A 27,474-nucleotide genomic window follows, 5' to 3' on the forward strand; every position below is an offset into this window, starting at 1 on the left:
GCTAAAAGCAGGAGCACAGTTAAGAAGAGAAAATAAACTGATGATGGTTTTATCATAATCACCCACACATCTGTGATGGTTGGAGCCCAGCTCCCCGTGTGCAGACCACAGCAAGAGAAAACTGGTACTGTGCAAAAGCATCTACGCTGTCTCAGGCTTTTATTTAATCACACCACTGCAGTACATAGTGATCACTTTGCACATGTTATGACCTCGACTCCCCATCCTCTGAAACTACTTGAGTCAGAGAGCAGGCTGATTTAATAGTAATAATGGTAAGAAGTCAACTAAAGAGCTTTACTTCTAGGTGAAAAGAGAGAGTACAACACAAACAGATTCTGCAGTGAAACAGATGTGCTGGGATGTTGGAACAAAGCCCAAGGAGCCAACATTAACGCAAAACAATTCAAAGTACTAAAATAGGCAGCAATTTGTTAATCAAGATTTTAAAAAGTTCCAAAACCAACTGTAGGTGAGAATCAATAAACTCCCTCCTGTCAAATCAGAGGGAAACTGGGTTAGACTTCACAAAGCATAAGCAGTCTCTTTCTCCTAGATTCTAAAGCTGAGCCATTTTTAAAGTTTATTGTTATCAGAGAGAGAAATAAGTTGTTTCTCGTCAGTATTTACTTGTGAATTAAAAGTTTTTATTGTACTAAATTTAAAGGGGGGAGCAGATGTCTGAATAATCACTTTGATGTAGGAGGGTGCTGGGAAACAGATCTTTCTGTCCTGTAAAATCTGAATGGCCTCTGTAAATACGCTGATATGAAATACATGGTTTGCTGTCTCTCTCCTTAAATGTCTGTTTCTAGATGTTGTATGCAACAGGCAGCAGCATCCTTATTCCTTACTCTGCAGAGTGAAAATGCCAAAAGTTACCCATGAATACATTTGATACAGCATCCGCCTATTGCGAAATGCAGACACGATGTGTTTTCAGTTTCTTAACATAAGACTGAAGTTTTTAAATGCAAAAAAAAATTTGGCACATAATTTATTGCTTTTTATGACTTAATAAAAAACCTTTTACGCATCTTGTGTAATGCATGTTTCATGTCAAACCTAGAGAATGAAGTAAGAATGGTTATTTTAACTGCATTGGTAAGAAAGGTGGTTGATAAACTAAATCTACTGGAGAAAAATCAAAGTAGAGCTGACCAGATCGTGAGAAACAGCCCATACTGACGGTTTTACCTTCATTTTGATATAGTCTCTACCAAAAAGGAACTTTTGAGATCTCCACTACCCCTTGTCCCGTTCACATGACAAGAACAGAAGGGTGACTAGTCTGCCCAGATGCTTCACACACTTATTTTGTCTAATTCTTAAATTAATAAAAGGGTTTTTTTAATATGTATTTAAGATTTATAATAAAAATGAAAACATGGTTTCACACAAAGAATAGATAAGTCTGTAATTACAATGGAACTTCTGCGTGCATCCACAATACTATGTTCTTCCATGTCTTTTCACCTACCCATTCATTAACAGTTCTACTCTTCACTTTGTTTCACATGTAGCTTTAAAACATCCACTTGTTGTACCCAGTCTGCTGGTTTCATGTGTGATGCTTTGTGGCTTAAAAAGTATCACACTGCGCACCATGCATAAACTGAGAGCTCCTTCCAATTCATAAAAAGGGAAAACGTTAATGTAATAAGAGAAAATTTAGACATGTTACTCCCTCACTTGCATCCAACAACTTACATGGCAGACTACATGTACTGTGCATAGGCTTTCTGCCTCTGAACTACGACCAAAAGATGTAATTTCTCATTAGGACATCTGAACTGCCTATTTAATTTTTTTTTACACTATCCTCAACATCCGTCGCTAAAACTGTCTGTGTTTTTCCATGACATCTACCTAGTTTGTGTTTCAGTGCACATCCGTACCAAGATGCTAAAGCCACAGTGGAAATGCAGTTAAATCCTGTTGACAGCAATAATAAAACATTGAGCATGCCTTGTTGCGGAGAACTTCATCATCACTTACAAAGAAACAACAGTAGAGAAAAATGTAAGAAAAATGCTACCTGACACTTTCTTTCTCCATACAAGTCGTTACATTATGCCCTTGACATCAATGCTGACTCTCATTCTTGCTTGAGCCAAAAGTAAGTATTAGATACAGCTTTGATCTGAACAAGAGATCACTCTGGTTATGGCTGGGGTGTTTCAGTTTGCAAAATGACAGAGAATAAAAGAAGTCATAAGGATCAATTCAGAGAACAGAACACATGATTTATCTAAGGTCCAAGCCCCGAAAATCCAGTGATGAAATCTGTCAGTATCCAATGAACTGCAAGAACATACCTAACATTGGGGGTTTGTTAACATTGAAAATGGTGTCAAAGCTCTAAAGCAATGCTGATAGGCACCTTGTCTTACGCCCATGAATGTTCTGCAGCAAGTTTTTGTTTTTTTTTTTTTTTGCAAAGCAGTATCAGCAAACAGAAGCAATTGCACCATAAACATGAGTAACCTCTAAATTATCCATAGTTATATTTAATGAAAAGTTCCTTAAAGTCCCTTAGTTACCTTCAAATGACAGTGTTACTAATTAGCGGATCATACTAAGCCGATTTCTCAGCGGCTTCAGTCTCCTGTTCCGATAGTTTCTCTTCTGACAGTACTGTCATCCATGGGGACACCGAGCGTGTGATGGTTTGCTTGGCCAGATTGTAGTGGTTTATGACTGTGTAAAACTTCCCTCGAGCGCTGGAGTCTTGCTCAGAATAGTAGTTTTCCAACCCAGCTGGAATGCATTGATTATTCTGAAAGGGAAATCCATCACTTAGATTACAGATACAGCCCCATTCACACACTGAACGTGGTTCAGTCAGGTTTGGTTTGTTTCTTCTCTCCCTTTTAGTCTAAGCCAGCATTTACTTTCTGTGAGTCAAGATGCAACATAAAGCAATTAACTACAATGTTTTCCTACTGTGTTCAAAATGTGCTTCCCCACACTCCTTAAACTACTGCTGTATTTGCCAGCAAGACCAATCCAGATTTATGTGCCAGGACCATTAACACACAAGAAATATGCTTGCCTGAAATGATTTTTAAAAGTGCTTCATCTCCAGTTCCAGCCATACTTTGGAATGGTTTTCCCTCCCCACCTAGTTTCCAAGTGTTTACCCTACAGTTACAGCTGTCTCTATCCTACCCTTGGATTAGCTTCAGGCACTTTTGTATGGTGTTTTCTGTCTGAGGGACAGAAATTAATACAGATATATTGGTGCCAAACAGTTTTATAGCCCAGTAAGAAAGGCATACAGGGAAAACAGTGAGTAGCCAAGCTTATGTGCAAGTGTGTACACACACAGAGAATACTTCACTCTTGATTGTCAGAAAGACACAGCCAGCAGCAGGCTTTTAAAAAGCTATCTTTAGACATGGGGCTGCATTATTTACGTTCCCCTAAGTGTAAGAGCACTGGATAGAAACTGCTGGATGCTCAGAGCTTTTGAAAGAGCAATACGCGATTTAGAAAGTAGGATCCAAACTTTGCTGTCATCTTCAGAACCAAAGGGAGTGCAGTGCATTAGTCAGCAGGTATCATCTAGCCCCCGTTCAGGGATGATGCAGTAAAAGCCAATGCAGTAGCTACTTGAACTGAAGGTAGAAAATTACTCAGGCATATCCTGTGACCCCCCCAGGTCTTGCTGCAGAAGGTGAGAGGTCTCTCTGTAGGTCCTCTGCCACATCTGCCAGTCCAGGCTGCCTGGCCTGATAACTGTTCCCAAACCAATCAAGTGCTGGGGCACAACCCAGGGCAACTGAATGGACCTTCTATGAGACAAACTAGGAGTAGGTGCAGCTTGAAGAAAAATAAGTCTAATCGTTTCTACTCTCTTTTAAAAAGAAATGGGCTTTTTGATCTTCCTGCTTCCCGCACTGGCTAACATTTATAATATCCCAGCACAGCAACTCTGAACTGCTGCTGGTCTCATAGAACGTGGCAAATGGAACTTAATATTGGAGACTGATGAGGACAAACACACATGAAAAAATGCCATGGGATTTAGGACCAGGTGCTATCCATCTCAATGTGTCCACCTTTACTTTTGGGTTGACTCTTGTCAGAAAACCAAAAGAGCATAAACAAACAGCAGTGCCAACAGTTTCAAATGGTTTAAATCCTAAAGCACAAAAACCAGGGGTCAGATCTAACAGCCAGTCTTACCTTAATATAAATTCAGAATTCCAAAGATGTTAGTGAAAAAAAGCATCAAAAGGTATGAAAGAAAAAAGGAAAACTTGCCAAAATAAGAGGCCTGCATTTAGCCCCATGAACCTGCCTGCCCTGAAGAGTACATGTGACTGCTGCAAGCAGAGTCGTTGCCATGGGACTAACAGCCCTCCCACGAGTTACACCTCCTCAGTGCCAACCTGCTCCTGTGACAGAAGCCTTGATGCATGTCAGCCTTGCAACAGTGCTCCAAGTTAGCATCACATCCACCCAGGTTCGGTTTATCTGGTATCATCTGTTAAGGAAGCACAAGGGCAAATTCTCCCCCAGTGTTTTGCTGGAAGTAGCACTATAGAGCAGGCAGGATTTCACCCCAGCTGAGCAGACACTTGTGCCTATTCAGCGCTGTTTTAGTCCCTGTGGCCATAACCATTATATATGCCAGCTGCCAGACTGGGACCTAGATTTAAAATGTATAATCCAGAAATATGGAATACAGTTACTTGAGATGAATCTTCTCCTACATCTACCTTGCCATCTTCTGGAAGTATTATCCATGCTTTATCTGGGAGAGCTGACACTACTTTTGATGTGATAAAATGACTAAGAAGTAGACAGACACAGCCATCTTTGTAGTGATTATTTCACCCAGTTATGTGATGCAGTCACAATCGTAAATATTTAAAATTTAAGTATTTAGAATTAGATCAATCCACTGGCCTAGTGAAATCTGGCCAAAGAAATTCAAGCAAATATAATTACTGGCGCTGAAGACAAGCCAAGATTGCTGCCAGTCTAAAAGAATGCCACAGCATCTTGTGTTGTTTTTAGAATCGCTTTGCTTTGTAATGGGCAAAATGACTCAGTAAGGGTTTTTTTGTGTTCACAAACACACACAACATCTGGCAGAAGAGCCTAAAGAAACACACAGCAGTTGCCATCCTGACTGCACTTTTGTTCCTGGGATTTCATGCTTCTAGAAAAGATAGGAAAAATCTCCCTTCTGCTCAGTGCTCCTTGTTTTCTGCTCAAGAACAGCCCCTCTGCTTAGCTCCTGACAAGCCACACAGCACTGGGAGTGACTGAGCAATGGCAACTGGGACCAATGCTCATCCTGCTGCTTGCCTAATACCTTCATCTTACATAGGACATCTCCATCCTTTTTGTTTCCATGGTCCCCAGGTAAGAGAAGTAGTAAGGAATGCCATGTGGAGAAACTGGAATGCTCCAGAGTGAGCTGACAGTCTCTTGTTTCTTTCACAACTCTTCTATTTCGGGAATTAGTTATGGGTTAAAGCCTCTGAGAAAACCCTGGTTGCCAGTCTATGGCTGTGTTATGATGACTCCTTTGTTCCTTTGACATGAAGACTCCAGTGGTATTCACTTCTAAATAGTATCTTCTGTCACATTACCTTCGCTGGGTCAGTAATTCTGAACTTAATAGATGATGTTGTTGTCTTTAATGCACTGAAATTACTTTGCTGTACTGTCCATGAGTCTGACAGAACGCAGGTGCCTTGGCAATGAAAGCTAAAGGGTAACAGATGTAGTCTGGGGCACACTGAAGTCCTGCAGAAACTCATCCAGGATGGAAGTGCACTCAGGTCTTTGAGGAAAACACAGGTGAGTCACCAAGAGCCAGTGAAAATCACATCAGAGGAGTGATCTACCCAACATAAGTACTAGGGCTGTGTCAGAAAGCTTGAGCAAGCACAGAAATGAGGCTCAAGCAGTCTGACTTTGCTATACAAAGGAAGATGAGCAGCTTTGTAAGCACACCTTCAAGCCCTGGATGTATAGGACAAGCAGGAAGGTTGAGAACAATGAAACCTTTGGAACTGCTCCATGTATGAGAGCATCAAGGCAGAGAAGAACAAGTCTGACTCAGAGCTATGGTACATCAGCCTTTATGCAGAGATTCCCATGGTACCAGACTTCCTCAGGCAGGGGACACCTCTGCCCTTACCCTGGTAATCACATCAGCATCCACAGCCTAAGGACATCTAGGACGAAGAATGTTACTGAGTCCACATCAAGCACAAAGCCAGTCCACTGAGACACTGGTCACAAGGTGACAGATACAGTCTTCATGCCTCTTAGGACATCTGTGCCAAACTCTGACATGACACACTACAGACTCTCCCAGAAAAAAAATACAAAGGCAACAAATGCAGATTCATGTCAGCACTGGTAGCTGCAGGCCTTGTGTCATTTGCTAATGTGCTTATCTTGTAAAACTCGTATTCAAGAGTTACACGACCAAAGATGCTGGGTCTCCTGGAGTTATGCCATCAAGCAGCTAGGAATCAGCCTTCAAAACTCAAACACTGGGAGAGTAACAGTAGTGCAGGCCTGTGTATGTGCTGCACCTTAAACACAGAGCATTAGCTGTGGGACCTTCTGCCTAAACTCTGTTTCAAACACAGGGCCCTAAGGAGAGAAACCCAACCACACTTTCACAGTGCAACTGAAATACAGCTAAGGAATTGGTCTCCCCTTAAACATGTTTAACACGAGGAAGAAGAGACAAAAGCCAGAAGGCTGCAACTCAAAGGGAAGGACAACCTGGTATGAAAGGAACCAGAATCAGCAGGCTGTTAACTAGACTTACAGCAGGAGTATGTGACTGGCCATTCCTGTCAAGTCAGGATCACATCAAGACAGGCTCAGTAGGAACATACAGTCTGTATTGCAAATAGCTCAAAGAGAAATCTTCGGGGGAAAAAAAGGCTATAGTCCCTTGAAACTTGAGCACAGGGGGGTTTCAGTGCTTGTCTGAGACAACAAAAGAAAACAGCAAAACCAAGTGCTGGATCTCTTGAGTTACCTCCAGATATTCTCACCACAGTATCTTCTGCCCTTGAACCAAGGGAAAGCAGTATAACCTAAAACTGAGTGCGTGGAGCTAAGTTAATAGAGCAGGGCATCAGTGATTATAATTTTGGACTAGATTCTTGCAAGATATTTATATGCCTGAAGTGACAGAATCAAAAATCCTAAACAGGATCATCAAGGAGTGCTGAGGCAGCCATTCCTTCTTAAGTCCTTCTGAAGACACTAGGTACCCATTTGATTCATTACGTGCCTAAGTATTCTTAACAAATTAGAGGGAAGGATGCCATCATCACTGCTACTTTTCTATCTAATTACAGCCAAGCTCAACCCTGCTGAATTTACAATGGAGAAATCAATGTTACCTTTCTGACTTTGAGCGCCGGTCACAGCTGAGGAGCCAGCACTAATATCTTGCACAAATGAAGTGCTCTGCAGCATCCCTTTCAGATAGAACCAGGGGTTTTCTCTGATAAATGTGTTTTCCCTTTTTTTGGCATCACTTTTGGCCCGTGGCAGTAGGGCTCCAAGGTCACTGTTCTAGAACAAGTTATTTCTACAGAAATAACCCTGAAGTCAGTCTGCTGCTCCTAATGAGAACATCACTCACTGAGTTTTTGACACATATTCCAGAGTGATTTCCCCCCACCCCCCCTCCAACTTTTATCATTCTCTTCTTTCCTAAGACACATGAATTTAGAGGAACAGCAAAATTAACCCATATGACCTAATAAATGAGGGTTTTGTCCAGACAACTGGAAGTGAAATAGGCTTGAAGGACACTAGTGCTGGGACTTCTGCTGTATTTTCAATGTTAAGAGCATTAGCCAAATAACAATGTTAGGAAAATCATGCAACAATATAACCTCAATTATAAATTAAGCAGAAAGAAACAGCAGGAAGCACAGCAACCTCTGTAAACAAGCACAAGTTTTTGTGCAATACAGCATGACCCAATCAAGGTTATACAGAAAACAACACAGAGAATATTACATGCTCTCCTATTTTTCTAGCATGTGAATGCAATTTACCTTGAAAACAAATCCTTCTGGACAGGTATGGTCATACTTGTAAACCTTGTAGACTACCAGAAATACAACACAGGTTAAGAACGCAAGGGCAAAAAGGACCAGCACAGTCACCTGTGAAGGAAAATAAAACATGCTCATGTTAGTAACGCACTGCTAATTGTATTGCTGTTTGTCATTGTTGGCAGCAGAAGCCACCTCTGAGTGCACTTTACAGTAAAATCAAGCAAAGGATTAAAACAGCTGCTTAATTACTGAGGGAGAACAAGGAAGCAGCACCTAAGTGCTCCTACATCTGCCTTCTCTGAGAAGCAAGCAGTTTGTCTGGTCAGAGGCCCATTGCCTCTGTACTGCAAGGTGGGTTTGGCTGCACTTCTGTTCGGTTCACACGAGGCCAGAAGGACACATGGAGGTAGCTTGAGTCTGCTGCTGTTTGGATGATGCAAGTGTAAGTCTAGTTTATGTCAGCTGATAAGCGTGTTTGTTTTCCCTGTGCCTGTCCCAGAATGGAGTCAGGTGACAGTGCTTTAGTACAGGTGTCATCTGGATAATACAAAGGTGACTGCAGCAGGGCATGGAGAAAGTAATGTCTGCCCTCTCTTGTTAGGAAGAGTTTGTTGCACCTGCTACGAACATATTGATAGTTACACCTTAAGTCTGCATGCTTGGTTGCTCAATCCTCCTGAATTTATAGCTTGAAATAGTACTTTGCCACACAGAGGCCATACAGGGGTAGCTCACTGCCAGATCCATAAGGGAATATACCGTGCTCAATACAGATCTATCCTCAAGGAGCAATGTTGCACCTCTTTCCACAGTGCTCACAGAGAATCCTGGAATGTTTTGGACTGGAAGGGACCATAAAGTTCACCTAGTTCCAACCCCCCTGCCATAAGCAGGCACACTTTCCACCAGATCAGGTTGCTCAAAGCCCTCTCCAACCTGGCTTTGAACACTACATTACAGAACCATTACAGACCGCATTTTGTGGCACTGACTTTCCACCATGTCTGTAAGCACCCCTCTGGTCTGGAACGTGGGCCTGAAGTAGAGTCTACTGTCAGTGTCAGTATCAAGCTAACCCTTCCCAGGAATAAACCTAGAGCAGATGGAAACCAGCAGCCTTATAAGTGAGACCGGAGACAGAACTACCTCTAGAATGACCTTGCCTCTGACAAGAAAAAGAACAAGATTTTGACCTAGTAGTTATACTGCAAAGCTCCTAATTCAGCTCAGATGTGAGCTGAGCAAATAGCATTCTTTACCTGGGAGAGTGTCCAGAAGTGTGTTTTTATTATTCTAAAGCTCCTACTGACAGACAAATGAGTGGCTCAAGGAGATCACGCAGTAAGAATTGCTGAGCTTTTTGGGGTTTTGGCAAGTTAGAAAGAAGCCAGCATGTTCTACAGCATAAGAAACAGCAATAAACAGAAACAAGCAAGATTATGTGATTAATTAATTAAAGTATAATATAATCTAAATTTTAAAGGAAGACAAGTAAGCCAGTTGTATACATCTTCTGAAAAGAGAACTTAGGCACATGAGGGTCAATTATGAAAACAAGAACAATCTGGTATTTGAGAAAACAGCAACAACAAAAACTTGTAGCTTTGCCTCTTGGTAAAAACGATAAACCCCAGAACTAACAGGGTCTGCAGCACTGCGAACTGTGTGTGCTAGTGGGACTGAAGAACTGAGACAAAGTTTTAGGACTTCTCATGCTGGGCAGTGAACTTCATCATGGGCAGACAACAGCGAGTGCTGCACTTCCTGGCTGAAACAAGGCTGGGGAGTTCCATGTGCTGCTGAAACCAAGGGTTTTGTAAGGATTTCTGACAGACAGAAAACAAGCACAAAAGGAGGGCTGGAAGAGAGGCAGGGTGAACTGCAGATCAGAAAGTAATTTAGCAGAAGAAACTTAGATATTAATGTCACAATGGCCATCGACATAAGACAAGGAGCAAAAGACCTTCCTGGTTAACAGCATCATATTCAGTTTCTCTGAACAGTCACTGGGTTACAAAAGCCTCACACATCAATTTTCAAACCTAGTTAGTGTTTCCCCAAGTTTGTTATTTAATTGCATACATAAAGGTTAACATGGATCACACTGTCCTGCCAACCTTCTATTTTCTGCAGACATGTTCCTTGTCTCAGTATGTTCAAGAGCTCCAGAATCCAAGTGATAAAGCACATTTTCCTTTCTGGTCATTCTCTGTGGCCCAGTTTAATAATGAAAAACATACCCTCCACCTCCCCCCCATTCCTACCCAAGCTATGCCCTAGCTCAGCCCTTCTCATGTGTTTTTAATCAGGCCTCTCCCTTTTCTCTTCCATGGTTGTTTGGGGCATCTTCCTGTGTGTCCTCAGCTATTCCACCCACCCGCCTGTCCAAGGCCCTTCACACTCCAGCTTGGCCCAAACCTGGCATCTCACCTTCCACCATTTTCCCTTCCCTACAACTGTAACAAGCCTTATTCTCTTCCCTTCCCCCCTGCCCCCCGAATTTTCCTTGCACTCCAGGCTCTAGGAAAACTCATCCCTAAGCCTGCAGTTCCCACTTGGGGCTCCTTGTCCCAGCTCCCTATCACCTTGCTGCTGTTCCTAAGTCCTGCTGTACTGTATGCAGGGCCCCAATGCAGGTTCACAGCTCTGCCAGCCTATGGAGTCATGGGCCCAAGGCCACCTTTCCCCACAGAGCAGCGTGGGAAGGTGAGGAACCAGAAAGGAGCCAGAGGTTCCTCACCCAGTCACTCTACAACACACACAGTGCAGTCCAAGTTGCAGTCCTGGGTCATTCACTTCCCACTGACTCAAAGTGTGTGTGTGTTCTACTGTTCCTTCTGCTCTGACAGTCACTGCTCTTTCCCTTGGAGAAGAAATGGAAAAGGGACTAGAAAATGGGGAGAGAAAAGATAAAATCGAGATGGGATTATTGCTGAGGCTTCCCATGCCATACAAGATATGTTCCACACAGCCACTGACAAAGGCTGTGAAGCACAGGCCTGCGACATCGGACACAGACACCAAGCAGATCAATTGCTACGTTACAGATGAATTCAGCTCCTATCTGCCTCCTCCACTAATAGGAGTAAACAGTTTAGAATATTTTGAAAAATATTCTCATATCTCGAAGTATTTTAACCATATTCCCTGGCTATCCTACGAGCTAGGAATAGTAGATTTATACCATTAGTTCCCAGTTGTAACCACTCTGACTTACAGACAAGGCCTCAGGAATATACTATAAAGATAACAAGCTCATTTATAGTTGAGACCAACTATTAAACAACAGAAAAAGATCTGTATTTCCACAATCACTGCAGGACCACTATCTCCAAAGCTCTGAAACTGTTTTGGAAAGTAATGATTATTTTTGATGGAGGTCAAAAGCCGACTGTTGTGCAGACTGCTGGAGCCTGGCAAGTTGCAGAGCTACAACCTCAGGGCTGATTTGCTGAGACATGAAGCATTTATTTGTTTCACAGACGTACATGGAGCTGTGAGTTTTCACTGCTCACACAGGTCACATCCAGAATGGTTCCTCCATTGCCACACAGCAAACCACTGGAAAGCACTCTCAGCGCTCCTAGTTTGTAATTTTCATGGGTATCTCCTGCTTACTGTGTTTCTTAAAGTTACTCACTTTGGAATTAACATGTACATTAAAAGAATACAAAATTATTAATTTTGGTATTAACATGTAAATTGTTATTATTTCCAATAATTTGCAATCACACTCAATTTGCAAATCCCTAATCAAGTAAGCTCTTTTATCCTTCCTATTAGAAGAGAAGCTCCCTTCTCTTACCATCCATCCTTCAGGATACAAGTAACATCCATCTAAGTAAAGGACAGTCACATGTGCAAATGACAAAGATGGAAAGAAATCCATCACTGGATTCCAAGGTGAGTGCTACCACCTGTTAACCCAATCTACTTCTCTCTTATGAGATGAAAATCTTTCTCTTCCTTTTAATTGCCATTTTCCTTTACACTCATAATAACTCACCACTGATGGTCCACAACTGTCAGACTCTCAGGGTCACTTCTAACCTTGAGACAGTCAGCTTCTCTCCCCTGCCAGTAACACAGTGCAACCCTAGCTTCCCACCTCACCTTCTGAGCCCTCTCCTCCCAGATGCCTTCCAAAAATAAAAGCATGGGAAGTGGGAAGCCATCAAAGCTGCTCTTTAGACCACAAGCTCTACCAAAGCTGTCATTTTGTTGTTTTCTTCCACAGTAGCTTTGTACACTCACTATGAAATAAAGGGAAGTTATTCTCCTCTTCATATCAAGGCACTAGCAGCAACCTGCCCTCTTCCCTTGTTCAAGGCAGGAGAGGATGCACTGCATGCGCAAGCACCACTCCCTCCCTTCTGGAAAGAATCTGGAATCTCTTCTCTTTGTGGTAGCCAGCTGGCATAAGTGCAGAGCCCCACGCAGTGGGAGCAGAAGCCTTCTGAATTACTATGATCATTCACTGCCATGTACATCCCACCAAACTCCAAGGTGACTGTCACATCACACGAGCGATGGGCTTTTAAAATGCTTTTCATAAAATAACTACAAGACAGTACAAACAATTCTTCCTTTGAACTAGGAACTCAAAGTGTGGTTTTGTTTTTATCTTGAGAGTGTCCTTTAAAGGTGGTTTTAAGGGGTCTGGCAGCAAAACTAAGTGAACAGAAAAGACGACAAGGTATTATGTATGTGGCAGATTAATAGATTGTAAGTGAAGAGCAGAAGGACAACGTCTAGCCAGAAGCCATTACAGTAATCAAAATGAGAGATGACTAATGAATGAACTAAGTGCATCCATAGCAAAAAAGCTGTCTTCAGTCTCTGTAAGCATTTTGCTGAACAAATTAAACTCACCAGATCTGACAACTCACTAACATGTAAACAGCTTGTGAGAGGCCTTGCCATCAGAATCTGCTACGTCTTCCCAATCAGTCCATTCTACTTTGCTACAGCTGCAAAACACTGCACGCTGCATTTTCTCTGACTGGCTGCTGCAGTCTCCTCCTTCCTCACTTTGCTGTAACGCTTCTTGTACTGCCTTTTAAATCAAGCTGGAATATTACAGCAAAATTTATCAACTGCATCAACCGTGCCTGCTTCTCTTCACACTCCTTCCTGACTCTGGTCCCTTTCTGAGCAGATTACAAATCATGTTTCAAGGCATGCACAAGTCTGCCCCTTTTGCTCCTCTTAGCTCTATCGCTTTCCATTTTGCCTGTATCCCACTAAAGCCTGGGTGCAATCAATTTTTCCTCTGCCTTCACCTCCACCTTTCGCATCATGCCTCTTCCTCTTGACCAACATCCCTATTAACACACTCTTATTGTGCTGCTTTGCACTGCCTTCCCGCATGCTTTTCCTTCTGTCATGCACCTTTCTGCACACAAGCCCAACTATGAGCATTCCTGTTATTACAAGAAGTGGAACTAAAGTGGAACTAACAAGACATGCAGTAATTTTTGCTGCTCAATCACTGGCACTGGGTCACATTTCATCTTACTCCACATTTATGCATTATCTATTTCAATTGCAGCCTCTTGGGAACACATTTCCGATTTGCCTGTAAAGTACTAAGCACAGACTTGGTGATAGCACTAAACAAAAAGGGTGAAGACATAAATTTATAGAGCACCTTTCATACGAAGTGATTTACAACCAATTTATGCTCTGCTCACCAGTGAAATGCAAAGCCCACTGGGATGAAATACAGCAACTCTGTACAACTATTCAGGCCAGGAAATTAAGATTATTGCCATCCAATTTAAACTACAGGAGAATTTTGGGCAGGCAGACTGTAATTACAATAGATTGTGTCTGGCTACAGCCCACAGACTGAAATTCGTAAAACACCACACTGACTTCCCTGCAAATGGCCGTGACCTCCATTTCACCTCTCTCCACTGAAATCCTGCATCTCCAGCTGCATAATGCCCTCTACCAGCACGTTGGAGAACACTGAAAACAGCTCTTCACTTCTAATATTCCTGCTTTTCCAAAATGGTATTGTTATTACCTGTCCCTAGAAGTCTACATGAAAAACGTGTCTGAAACAATGCATTTAAGCATTAAGAATTGTTCAACTTGAAGTAAATGGCAACATGAAAATAAAAAAGGAAGATTCGTATCTATGCATGTAAAATTTGACTGATTTATGGAGGAACCCAAATTATACTGAACAACTTGGTACAACTTCCCATACTTGTTTGTCCAAGGAGCATACATGCATATACAAGATGACTGGTGACTCAAAAGACAACCAGGTGCCTCATTTCAGAACAGTATTTCTAACATGATGTCATGTCTTAGCTATATGACTGGTATCTACCTATTAAACACAACTTTCTTTACCAGAACACTCACATCAAAGTGGTCAATTTGTGGTCAAAGAGGATGATAGTTCTGGGTAAAGTGTACAAAAAAAGTAGAAGAAATTAAAAGACTGTCCTTCTCAAACACAATAGACAAACATGAAGAGGGAACTGGCATGGATGCTCACCTGGAGATGACTGGGAGGAGCAGCAAGAAAGGCAGATAGATACGTGAAGGAAAATAACTGCAATGAAACTACAGACCCAGTGCTTATTAACAGTGACAGTACAAGACAACAGAACGAGCCTGCAGGGGAGCCAGCTAATGAAACCCAAGGGAGATACTGTTAGACAAAAACAAGTTAACAAGGCAGTGGCCTTGAGATCTGACACCATGGGTTAACACAACACAGGTAACAAGACACTGGCCTTGAGGGTCCAGCACTGTGGCTCAAAATTGAATATTTCCTTCATTTTCCATCACATGGCACCATATATTAGTTTCTTAACTACAGAGATCTGAAGAAGCAGTTCAAGAAACCCTGTGGCCCTGAGATAAGAACTTTGATACCTTCCCAAACAAAGAGGATATTACTGAGGCCAGCACAAAGGCTGGAAAAGGTTACTTCAGGAGAGGAAAGGCTACAGAAGTGTTACATATGGAGAGGCCCAAAACATCATCTTTGTCACCAGTGTCACTGGTTCTGCTCCAAGAAAAGGATTTCTAATGGATACAGTAGCAGAGGACACCTGACTTGGAGCAGGGGAGCTGCTGTTGGGCATCCACGTAACAAATCTTCTGGCTCTGACTGTAACAAAAATTCCTTTTAGCCAAAAATTTAGTATGAGGATTGTCAATGTCACATCAGAAACTTGTCTAACAGGTAAAGAAATGGAAAAAACACAGTTGCCATGCAGAGCCTTTATTTACATCAACTGATTTAAAACAGCAGTTACATTGAAGAATCTCCTTTATTTTTCTTGCTTGAAGTAATAATAGAAAGATTCAAACCCTGCCAAACGCTTATGCTTGTGAGTAACCTTAATCCTCTGAGTTGTGCTACTGAAGAAAACAGAACTACTCATCGCAGTAAGTACCTGTCACTCTTCCAGCACTAAGTGACTGACACAGATCATACTTCAGGATGTGATATCCTGCACAGAAATCAGTTGACATCTCCTGCACCTAACAGACTTTTTCAGTAGGAACAAAGAGCTATTCAACACACAGAGTATCACACAGAAACAAAGAGATTCTTTTTGCAGCAATAAGTTATCAGTTATATTGGTAAGAACAGGTTAAAAAGTCAGAAATATTTTTTCAAGGATGCCACTTTTAAGACAGGTCAAAAATGAAGTATTTAAATATACATTGCATACTTTTTTCCAGTCTTAAAAACAGCAGGTAAAACTTCAAGAACTGATTTAAAAAGGAAGTCTTGATGCCTCTTCCATAACCTCATACAGACATTTCAACAACTGCTTGCTACTTGACAATACATGGTTTGCATTATATGGCGTTACCACAGAAATAAGCTTAAGGCTTTGGCTCTGCAGTTAGACATATGTAGAGATGTCAAGGATAAAATCTGAAGAACTGAATTGCCTTTGAATAGAACCAAATGGCTGAAGACATACCACAGCTTGGATTTATTTAAGGACTTGATATCTATTGGAAAACGTAAGTATGTGCTTTCAAAATACCTCTGTATGTTCCTTATTCAGGTTTCCCCCAAAGACAGAAAAAAAATCTCCTGCTTTGATACAACAAACATTTTTTAAATTGGTGTGTTTGTGCACAACTGTCAACTGCAGCCCAATTCAGTGGGTGCCAAAACAGACATCCCACTGCAAAATCCAACTGGTGTTTGTAAAAATGCTGCTCTGACAATGGCAGGGCAAAGGTTTGGCCTTGCGTAACTGATACCATTAATTTTTGCCTGCAATAACTTTCTCCTATGTGCTGATTCATAAGGCTCCTTTGAAATGACATTTCCAGTCTTCTTGTGTTATTCTGTACAGTGGACCATCTACAGGAGAGAAAAACCTGCCTCGTTCAAAGTTGCTCTGCAGATGTGAAGGACCAACTCCCCGCATTAGTCTGCACTGTTCAAAGAACACAAGCAAGACTTCTCTTTCTCAATGAAAAATAACCTCCAATGAAAAAAAAAAACAGCTCTTCCTTGGTGTGGTTAGTGCCATAAAACTAAATGAAGACAACAGGGTTCTCAGAATCAGGACGTCTTCCTATTCTTCTGACAGATTCTGATTTGAATTCACAATGTGGCTTCAAAGAGGAAAATTACACTTGCAGTTGTCTTTGTAAACATTCTCAGCTCTGTTGTAATAACTGTGGTAATGTGGAGAATGCAGAAAATAAGTTTTGTAATTTCTTATTCACCCAGCTGTTGAAACACTAAATGATCTACATGACATATGCACATGCTGGAGTTGCTTCCTTTGTTAGAATGTGTCATTTCTCAAGAAGAACAGCTTTAGATGATCTGCACTGCTGAATCCCAAAAATGCAATCTGCTTTGTCCTTATTTAAGAAGTATACATCTTAGAACACATATGTGAATTATTTGTAAATAGGACTGACTCTATTATTTTTAGCACAACATTCAGGCTGGGTCTTGTGGCAAGCTTAGGCATTGGTGATGTACAATATTGAAGTCACTGAAACAGCATCTGAAGCAGTTTTCATGAACCCAAGCCAAAGTCAATATCCCATCAGTTAAATAATGCATCTCGTAATTACAGCAAATATTTAATTTTCAAACAAATATTCTTTTGCTCTCTCAGAATCAACAGCAGTAGTTAACATGATGGTTCACAATTAATAAGGACCCGGGAGAAAACCTCACACAATCAGTACTTTTCATCTACATATTTATGAAATTTCATCTATTATTCATGTAATATTTACTACTGGGAGTGGTGAATACAACAATCATCCCTGCTGGAGAAGCAGTCAGTTCTCTTGAAAATGTTGCAAGCAGTGTAATTCAATTCTAAAACTGTTACATAGAGATTAAGGGACATTTTTAGGACCTGGATGTTCTGCATGAAACTATTGTTTTCAATTAACTGAACCAGTTTTCCTAATTGATCAACCCCCACACTCTTCTTTAGCAGCCCAGACTTACAGCCACAGCGTGAATCACCCTGCAACTCCCCACAGATACCGAATCTTACTGAAACCTCTCTCTGATGCAGTAGTTACCTAGCAGCAAAACCTAGCAACCCTGTAGTATGAGATTAATCCCAGAGTGATCATCATAAAAGAGTACCTAAAACCTATTTTATTTAAGTATGCCATCCAAAGGTATATGAAAATGCAACACAAAAATGCTCAGGCTTCTAACTGTTCAGCTATTCAAATTAGGAAAGACTATCCAACAGCCCGACAAGCTATTTATTGTTCAATAAGGTCTCATTTGATCAGCTCTCCCAACAAAAATGGAAAGAGCCCAGATTATAAAGGGATTTGCAAAAAATTTAGATGAAATCAAGATGTTCAGAACCCTTCCTTATCTACTATGCAATGTAACAACGAAATCCCTTAGTTGCTACAGCTAGAAGTTATGTGCAGAATTCCTCAGGTATAGATTCTGCTCAGCTGCTTGGAACTGAATTCTTAGCAGCATACTCAAACTAAATACTCTCTCTTCCCCTTTTTTTTTTTTTTTTTTTTACAATGTAGTAAGCATTTTCAGATGACCATAGTGTGACCAGGACACACACAGAAAGACAGCCAGGCATAAGTTCTCTTTGTTCTCAGCTGTCCATCTGCATCTTACCCAACAATACCGTGTGCACAACCCCCACCTGCGACGAAAGGGATTATTCTCAAGGACTGGTGCCAAGGAGGAGAGCGTCAGTCAGAACGTACCATTTTCCCTGAGGGATAGGATGTCCTTGCTCCACACCAGGGAACAGAAAAACTGGAACTAGGTTTCTTAGTATATTTCTGCCACACCCCGTATTTCTTATTAGCTATCTGGCATGGTTCCCCACACGGCTTACTGGGAACCTACAGACTTCACTGTGTGGCTGAAGACTCCACCAGGTGACCTGCACTTAAAAACATTTGTCCTGGCGACACTCTGCAAAGTTCCTTTGCACACATAGCCTAAAGTGTCTAACCCCTCCTTGAACCTTGACTTTCTTCGTTCAGCATGATCCACAGAGCTGCGTATACACTTCTGAAGGTAGGCCTGGGCAGCTTTTAGAACCACAGGTCAGGCATGACAGAACTACAGTCCCTGGGTAGGCACTACAACTCCTATCATGCAAACTGAAGTTAGAAGTGTGCAATACAAAGAAAATCCACATCCTTACTGAAACTCTGTATTTTTCTCTCACAGTAAATGTTAGGTTTTCCCAATGTGTTTGTACCTATGCACTGACCAGTGTCACTGCTTACCATTTAAAAACGCTTTGGCACCCCTGGGTAATATTCCAAATTAACAGCCCTGAAAAGCTGTAGTCTTCCTTTGTTAAGACAGCAAGTAGGAAAGCATGAGCTGAAGTGCCAACTTCCCTGCTTTGCAAGAAAACCTACCCTACAATGAGAAGGGGAAATGGTAACTCAATCATTGCACCAGTTAAGCTCTCAGCTTTCCTGTAGTAGTACTAAAGGGAGTAATAGGGGTGTGGAGAGTAAAGAGTAAATCTGAGTCAGATTCTTGCTGAACTGCTGTCTGCCAGTAAGAGTCATCACCAAGCTGTGAGATACAACTGGACCAAGAAAACTGATAGCAAAGAACTCTGGTATACATCCTTGAGCTGCCAAGTCATACATTTAACTATAAAAATATACATAATGGACTGTGACAGTGCTTTTAAGAGAATGGCTTGGCCACAGTGAAAAATAAGAAGCCAAAAGGAAAACAAATACTCTTGTGGTTCTTGTCCTTTGATACTAACAGGAGCTTTATCCATTCCATGACAGCTACCTGCATGCATCCCACATACACCCTGGCCAGTCACATTCCAAAACCAACACACTGACACAAGTGCCTTCTGAATTAATCAGCCTGTGAGGGATTGCAAGCAATAATGCTGCAAGATTTGCTCTGCTTCTAATTGCTAAATACCGATCTATTATAGCATTTATCTTCCTCATGTTCTACTATACCCACAACAGCCACTCTGTCAGTTCTATACACTTTTGACACAACCAGCAATTGATTTTAAGCACTTCTCTGAACACAACCAAGTCATTAACATCTTCATATAGCATTACTTACCTTAAATCTTTCTGAAACCCCTTCAGTGATGCTGATTGTGAATTCAGCTATTTTAGGAGTACGGAACTTGCCCTTCTTGCGATCAGGTTCATATTCTGTTTTTGTTTTGACCACAACCTTTTAAAAAAAGATGAAACAAATAGAAAAGCTGTCACCTGAAACACAGAATCATAGAATGGTTTGGCTGCAAAGGACCTTAAGATAACCTACTTCCAACCCCCCTGCCATGGGCAGGGATACCTCCCAGCAGACCAGGTTGCTCAAAGCCCCATCCCACCTGACCTTGAACTGGCCATACAAATCTTACTTATTCATTAACTCTTCTTTTACCTGCTTACAAGCAAATCTGGCACATTACTTTTTTTCCCCTACTTGTGTTTGGCAGCTGAAGGTTGTTAGTTATTTTTCCCAATTATCCGTCAAAGTGGTTCTGATGAACCTACAGAAGACTTGTTATGCAACAGTTGCACAAACATTCAGTTCTCTCCGCTGTAGTGGTACTGTGCTGCTACACTAGGCAAGCATCCACTTACTTCAAATCCAAATCATGAAACTTCCCACTTTACATGGCTTCAAAACAGCCACCTCCATTTGCTTCAGGAGATCCCACTAATGGAATTTCAAACTGGAGACTAATAGGACGAGACAGTTATTGGGGAGTGCCCATAGAAATCTAGCAGATGATGCCACCAACAGTCATGTTCTTTGAAAGCACTAGTTGCTATTCACTATGTACTAGACTATAGGTCTTGGCACTCTTATTTTTCACATCTAACTTTGGAATTGCCAGCTGTAAGCAGCAAGATGCCCACAAACCCTTATGTTAATGAGATTTCTTAAATAATCCAAGGCTCTTCAACTTCAGTTTATTTCTTGCTATGAGCTACTGTCCCGAGCTACACCATTTGGCACCTCACCTGTATTCCTAAAATACTCATTACGTCACTCACAGCTCTAGTGCTCTCCCAGGCATTCTAATTGAAGAAAATTCTCACATACCTAACCTATTTGCCTCATTTTTTGCCTTCTGCAGTTTTTCAGGATCTTTCTCAAAGTATCACTCCCAAGACAGGGTGCAGTTTATTGTACTAACAGTGCTAGTAAGATCTGCTCAGTTTTCTCTGTTGTTTCAAGTTAAAAATATGCACTCTTAGCTTTTCAGAATCAGATTCTATCTATAGCATTACCCATGGTCTCAATAGCAACTACATTATTCTGAAGTTAAGACTGTGACACTTACAGACAGCAGGCAGTGAAATTAAAGCTTTGGGTTAACTGAAATGGCATCTAGAATGTATAACTGTACCTTGACTCAGTACCATACAGCTTACCAGACACACAGCATTACACATGTATGTGCCGGACAAAGGTTTAGAACTACGTTACCTATTTTCAGCTCTAATTAATAAGATAATAATTACTATTTAATTTTATGACTGCCAAACAGCATCATGGAAGTAAACTGTAGATTTCTGGCATGGTTTTTAACATTTTACTCCCCCCTTTATGTTGCATAACCTCAGGCAACTCAAGTCACCCTCAACTGACAGTGAACATAAAGTTCTATCTATGTGGTTATGTAATGTCATCTTTTGTTTAATATACCTAAGTATGCATCCTTTTAATTTAGAAGCTGTCAAAATCATGAAATTCTTAGCACTGCAGTCACTGCTGTTCAAGAAGTTATGCCTCACTGCCATACTGGAGCCTTCTTGTAGGTGAAAAATAAGCATAGATATATGATGTACTCCTATTCATTATACATTAATAGCTTTGTACTTCAGAATTTGATCTGTGTGTTAATCTTGACTTAACACTGTTTCTTTTTTTTTCCTCACATCAGCTGCTGTACTACTGCCTTCTGGTCTGTAGCAACCAGTAAAGTCACACTGACCTCACTAACCAGTTACAGCCAGTAGGGCAAATAAATATAATGGTTTTATTGTTTTCCCCGTATGTTTGTGAAAGGAAGGAAAGCTAACATACAGATAGACAGTGGAAAGAGTAGAAGAGCCAACCAGATATTCCTTTATTTAAGCTTCTAACCTAGCTGTAAATTTGCTTTCATTCCAGACAAATGGCATGAAAGAGGGAGGAGTTCTGCCCCATTTTAGTAAGAGCAATCAGGCTGGCAGAGAACCTCTTGGGCTCACTAAAGAGGCTCTGCTCAGGTTAAACCTATTACCATACAGATCCCCACTTCAGACTCCTGCTTAGCAGTGCAGTAACGTAACAAATTCCTTTGGACGTTGGTCCTTGGTAATCGGTTATATCCAGTCACCAGTTGGCAGGCGTATCAGACACAGTAAGGTTTAACTTGTTTTAAAGCCTTAGGGTGCAATTTTGTCTTCAGTTACAAGATTTACACCCATGTAACCAAGGGCAGAAAATGGACCCTCAGGCTCTCTAACAGCTGTTATGGCTTATTGCGTTTATGCCTGCCAACTGGTCAACATACACAACATGGAATGGTGTTGATAGCAATTAAAATGGAGGTCACAGATTTATCTGTATTACCTACATGCAACGCTCTCCTGAGACAAATTTCACAAGGTAAAATTCTTTATTCCAATATAAGATTATGTGATTTTTTCTGAGCTATGAGGAAGGTATTGCTATAAGTTTATCTAGAAATAGAACTGAGCTTGTGGAAGACACAATGCCAAAAATAAAAATCAGCATAAAGGTATTATACTTTCCCAGTTAAATTTTCTATTTTCAAAATCATTTTTTTTTCAGATGCATAAGTGAGAAATGTCCAAGTAAGTATCCTACTAGAACAGGATACTGAAAAATAGGATCCTGGAATATTTGAAGATTTATCCTACTACTGCATGCCTTGCCTGTAGTAATGCTTGCTGAATTCTTATTGTGAGAATAAATGTATTTCATGCCTCACATCACCTTCCTAAATCCTCAGTAATCAAGTCACGTAATGAGATATGCAGGATGCACACTTCCCTTCCAAACTGTAAGCAGCACCTTGGACTGTCCCCTTCCAGCTATGTAGCATCTAAATCACTTATCTGGAGGGTTTTGAACCAAATCAGTCAGCAAAGAGAAAATTCAATGGCCTGTTCTCATCTCATTATTTCAGCTTGTCAGGGTCTAGCATTAATTTCCTACTGAAGCACGGAGGGATCGTGGAAGTTCTCTCCCCCTGTGGCAAGTCTGCCCATGCACATCTCACAGAGAAATAAAGCGGTGCTTTATCCCCCCCATTAGGGGGGCATTTTCTGGACAGAAAATTAATATCATTCACAGAGAATACACAGTACCTTACAGACACACACAAAAAAATACAGAATAAAAAGGGCTATGACAATACAGCATAGAGAAGCTTGCATTTTTATGTTTAGATATTTTATACAGCAGCACTGAAATCTGTATGTGCATCTTGCTAATATTTCCCACTATTTCTTAATGCAAATCGCTACTACTGGATTTTCATTAGCTTAACTGTTAATCCTTTTCCCCAGAGAGAACTAGCATGCCTTAAAACACCCCGTATTCCCTGACATTTCTAAGCTGCTCCTTACACATAACCTATTCTTTTGTTGCTCGCCAGAGATTTGGGTGTGATTCTCCAGGGTGGAAACTAATGCCTACTGTACCTTATCAGGAGGCGGGAACTGGAGCTGATTGACATCCAGGGGTGTGATCAGGGGGATGGTGTCAAACCCATCCTCCAAAAGGGGTTGCTTTGTGCTCTTCTCGCTGAAATTATTCCCCAGTTTCACCATTCTTCCAGGCTAGAGGGATTTTCTGCTGACACACAGAGACAGAAACGAAGAATGTCAGGAACTCGGTATGCACCAGACCTTTCCACAGCCCTCAGGGAAATGGCTTATGGAAAAAAAGTAATAAATATTAAATATTGATATTAAACAGCGTTGGTCGTTGTGACTCGGTTATATCTTGGTGTTTTGGGAAGTCCGATGGCCAGCGCTTTTGTTGTCATAGCTAAACAAAACACAAACCCCAAAGCGCCCCAAAACACAAACCCCAAAGCGCCCCAAAACGCCCGACACGTTAGCCTGATCCCAGCGACACCTCCCCGCCCGGCCCCGGTGCGGCATCGCCCCTCAGCCCACGGGATCGGACGGGCTGCGGCGCCGGCCCCCACCCCAGGTCAGGGCCCACCGCCGCATCCCCCGCCCAGCCCGGCTCCCCTCACCGCCTGCCCGTACCCGCAGGGCACTCGCCGCGCCCTGCCCCGCCATCCCGCCCCCTGACCGCCCCTCACAGGGGTAACGGCCACCCGTGGCTCCCGGCCCTTGGCCGAAGTGTGAGGCCGCGGCCCCGACACTCACCGCCGCGGCTCCCGGCCCTTCCTCGGGGGGCGGCGAGGCGTCGTTCCGTTGCGCCGCGGCCCGCGCAGCAATGGCGGAACGGGGGTCGAAGCGGCTGCTATCCCTCCGCGGGATGGCTCTGGGCGGACGCAGCGCCTGGGCCGTGACGCAGCCGCTGCCTGGCAGAGGGCAGCTCTGGAGCAGCAGCAGCAGCACAAAGGGTACCCGCGACGATGAGGCGGGCGGCTCCCCACAGCCGGCTACTGGCGCAGCGGCAGCAGGTGGAGGAGGAGGCGGTGGCGGGGGGACGGGACGCGACGCACCGCCCTCCGCGCCCCTCCCCTGGCGGAACAGAACAGCACCGGGGGAGCAGCGGATGGCGGTGCCGGGCGTTAACGGCCCCGGGAACCGCCGCCGTGCCCCTCACGGCAGCTCCGTGTCCCTGAGGCAGGGGCCACGCGGCCCCGGCGGGATCAGCGCTGAATACGGTAGCGGAGGGGGCCGGCCTCGCCTTGCCCGCCGGCGGTGCTGGGCAAGACGGGAGGGGGACGGACGTCACCGGGCGGCTAGGTTCGTCCTTAGTCCGTCTGCGGGGAAAGGACGATCGTGCCTGTCAGGGTGGTGAGAGCGAGCTCCCTCCGCAGAGGGGGGCACTACGAGCGCTGGACCCGGCGCTCGTGTCACTTGAAGGTAAATGCGTACTGCAGAGTTCTGCAGCCCCAGTGAGGGGAGGGGACATCCGTCGTATGATCTCGTCTGTCCTGGGGTGAAACGAAAGTGATTCGTGTTCACAGCCTGCTATAACCCAAGGCAAGCGGCGTGCTCATTCTGCAGTCTCGCAGGTGAGCCCCATGAGGAGCAGAACCCGCTGTAGGTGATGCAACAAGTGACTGGGATGGTGGCAGCTCTTGAGACGAAGAGGCGGGCGGGCGCTTGGCTTTTATGCCTCAAACCAAACCAATCTCTTCTCACGGATGACAGCATGAGCAGCCCCTCTCTGTGGTTTGTTCCAGCTGTCAGATCCAAACGCACTCCATCTCTCTTTTTCCGAGGTCAATGGTCTGTGATGTTAGAGGTCCAGGTTCCCTTCCTGCCTGTGGCATAAAGAAAGTCACATCTCTGACTATGGATCATCTTGTCGATCTCATTTATTTCTCTCATCAGTGTTCTGTTCTGAGTAAATAAAGTGTAAAATAAGCTTGTCTGACTCGAGTAACATTTCATAAATCATACATGGATGTGTTAAGTAGGAAAAAAATCTCATTTTGTATAAAAATTACACCTGTAAGTGGAATTACAGGGGTTTCTCAGAAAACAAGAAGTACTTTATTTCATTTTGGCAATACCGTTTTCTTCTACAAGCAAGTGTTCTTGAGCAAACAGATGAATAACCCACGGATGGATGGGTGTAATTCATTCATTTGTATGTGAAACCAGAGTCATTCAGAATCCAAATGACATCAAAAGTCCAAGTGATGATCAGAAGTATATTTGACAGAATACCACAGGGAGCCAAAATAACACAGCAAATGGTTTAACAAATTGACTGACGACATCCTTTCATCTCCAGCTTCTGTGATTTTATATTTGAGCCCTTCTGTTGGCTGAAAATAGTCAAAAGCAAAGGACGATTGTATATTAAGAGTGTGCCTGAGGAAGTATCAGATTAAGATGAATGGATGTAAATTCCCCAGTTGATTGCTCTGGCCCTTTTTTGAGTTATTTGAGCGTATTCAGGGGAACTCTGTTTTAGTGTCTCTTGCAGAGAAAAGGAGAATTTTGAATAGCCTGTCCACAGTGTTTGTTTTCGCACTGTGAATTTCTTTAATGGCAACCTGTCTTTTATGAACTTGCACTAACTAGGCATAGTCTTGCCCATTTCTCTAGATTTATGGAAAAACATGTACATACCATGTTTGTTAAGCAGATAGGCACTGCACTGAGTTGCCACTCAGTATTACAAATACTCGGCTTAACCTTTTTAATCTTAAGCGCATTTCACCCTGTATACTATGATGTAGCAGAGAAAAAGATAGATGTTTGTGTGTGCATGTGCATATACATACACACAATATCTGTGACTAAAAAGTGTCCTTATTTGCCAGTCAAGTTAAATGGGCAGCTAAGAGGATTTCATTTCTGATGTCAAATAAGCAACTGAAGTTTGCTACTGATGATTTTAGAAGAAAGAATGAGGTAACTTGGTAAGGAAACTGGCATGCTTCCTGGTGAGAAGTTGCTGCCTTAAGGATGCAAAAAAGTATATATATATAAATGTAAGGAATACTTGAAAATAAATGTGTCTTCAAAACTAGCACACCTCCTTCCTCCAGGGCTTGTGTTGTAGGTCATTTTGCCGTGGTTATGGAGGGGATTGTAAATCTGGGGAAAGGGCTGTGCTCTTCTCTACCTTCTACAGAGTAACTCAGATTCAAGGTGCTTAACAAATAGCGCACATCCTTGCTGAGGCACTTAAGTGTCATGGCCAGCAATCTTTATCTAATGTTAGTGATCTCTGAGGAAACACAATAGCTCCATGTGGGTTTTGACTGGTACACAGGCAGCAGAAACAGCAGCCAAAGCATGGAATTGATGACCTAATGGCCAGTCTCATTAAGTCAGATTGTACCCTGATTTACTCAGTCTGAAACCTTAATGGTCTCAGTGAGGTTAGAACTCAACTGTGTGTACCATCAGCCTAACTATGAAAGCAGAAAATCTGCACTACCATCAAGCAGTTGCAGTTTTTCCTAATGAACTACTGGAAGAAAAAGGCAAAAAGGAAGTAGTGCCAAGCTTCTGTCTGCCAGCACTTGGTCCAGGAAATGGTGCAGAAGTCTTCCTTGAATAATAGTAGGTCTGTAGCTCACAAAAGCTGGAGAAAGCCCAATTGCATGGCAGTGTCGTGATCTGACCTGACAACACATGCCAAGGTCTCATTTTGTAGCAGAAGTATCAAGAATAAAGACACACACTCTCTACATGTGGCATAATTTTTCTAAAAATGAGGACAAAAATTGTGACCATTAACCTATTATCTGTGATTTGATGATGCTTTATCCAGGTTGGCCACGTGTCTTTTTCTTTGTGGGTTGTAGTTTATTGACACAATCAACTGAAATGGCTCTTCTGGAGCCATTACAATTCGTTATGTTAGTGCAGCTGAAAACACTTCACCATACCATGTGTCACGCTTTGTCAAGCTAACCGTTGATGTTTCCAAATCAGGATTAGGAACAGTGCTGATGCAGTGCAATGCACCAATTGCTTGTGCAACATAAGCATTCATGAAAAGGGACAAATGCTGCTGAAGTAAAGAAGCACTACCTATTGTTGTTTGCCAGGTGTCCCAGCAGTTTATTTACCCTGACACATCAAATGGTCTATCCCTTCAGTATCTGAGGTTACTTACAACAACCAAAGGAAACAAAAAGCATTCTTACATGAATGCTCATGAACCAATAATCTTCAGAAATTATATTGTTAGTAAAAAATAGGGAAACAGCAAGTGATGCACCAAAAGAGATGGAAGAAATGC

General features: G+C 42.4%; 1 protein-coding gene across 3 annotated transcripts; it reads right to left on the reverse strand.

Moving 5' to 3' along the window:
• Window positions 1-142: 142 nt before the first annotated feature.
• On the reverse strand, window positions 143-24,185 carry NSG1 (neuronal vesicle trafficking associated 1). 3 transcript variants are annotated; one of them, XM_061379755.1, is made up of 5 exons: window positions 23,958-24,185; window positions 23,259-23,412; window positions 19,645-19,761; window positions 8,061-8,171; window positions 143-2,779 (listed from the first exon to the last, which is right to left on the reverse strand). In XM_061379755.1, the coding sequence occupies exons 2-5, from the start codon at window positions 23,385-23,387 to the stop codon at window positions 2,579-2,581; spliced, it is 558 nt and encodes a 185-aa protein (XP_061235739.1). In that variant the 5' UTR covers window positions 23,388-23,412; window positions 23,958-24,185; the 3' UTR covers window positions 143-2,578. The 3 variants fall into 3 exon arrangements, with proteins under 3 accessions (XP_061235739.1, XP_061235738.1, XP_061235737.1); XM_061379754.1 differs by having other exon boundaries at window positions 23,259-23,409; window positions 23,958-24,184; XM_061379753.1 differs by having other exon boundaries at window positions 23,259-23,490; window positions 23,958-24,184.
• Window positions 24,186-27,474: the final 3,289 nt, after the last annotated feature.

Source organism: Neopsephotus bourkii, unplaced genomic scaffold (assembly GCF_033783945.1).
Source record: "Neopsephotus bourkii isolate Nb327-2 ecotype Australia unplaced genomic scaffold, CSIRO-AGI_Nbou_v1 NB_1780, whole genome shotgun sequence".
Lineage (NCBI taxonomy): Eukaryota > Metazoa > Chordata > Aves > Psittaciformes > Psittacidae > Neopsephotus > Neopsephotus bourkii.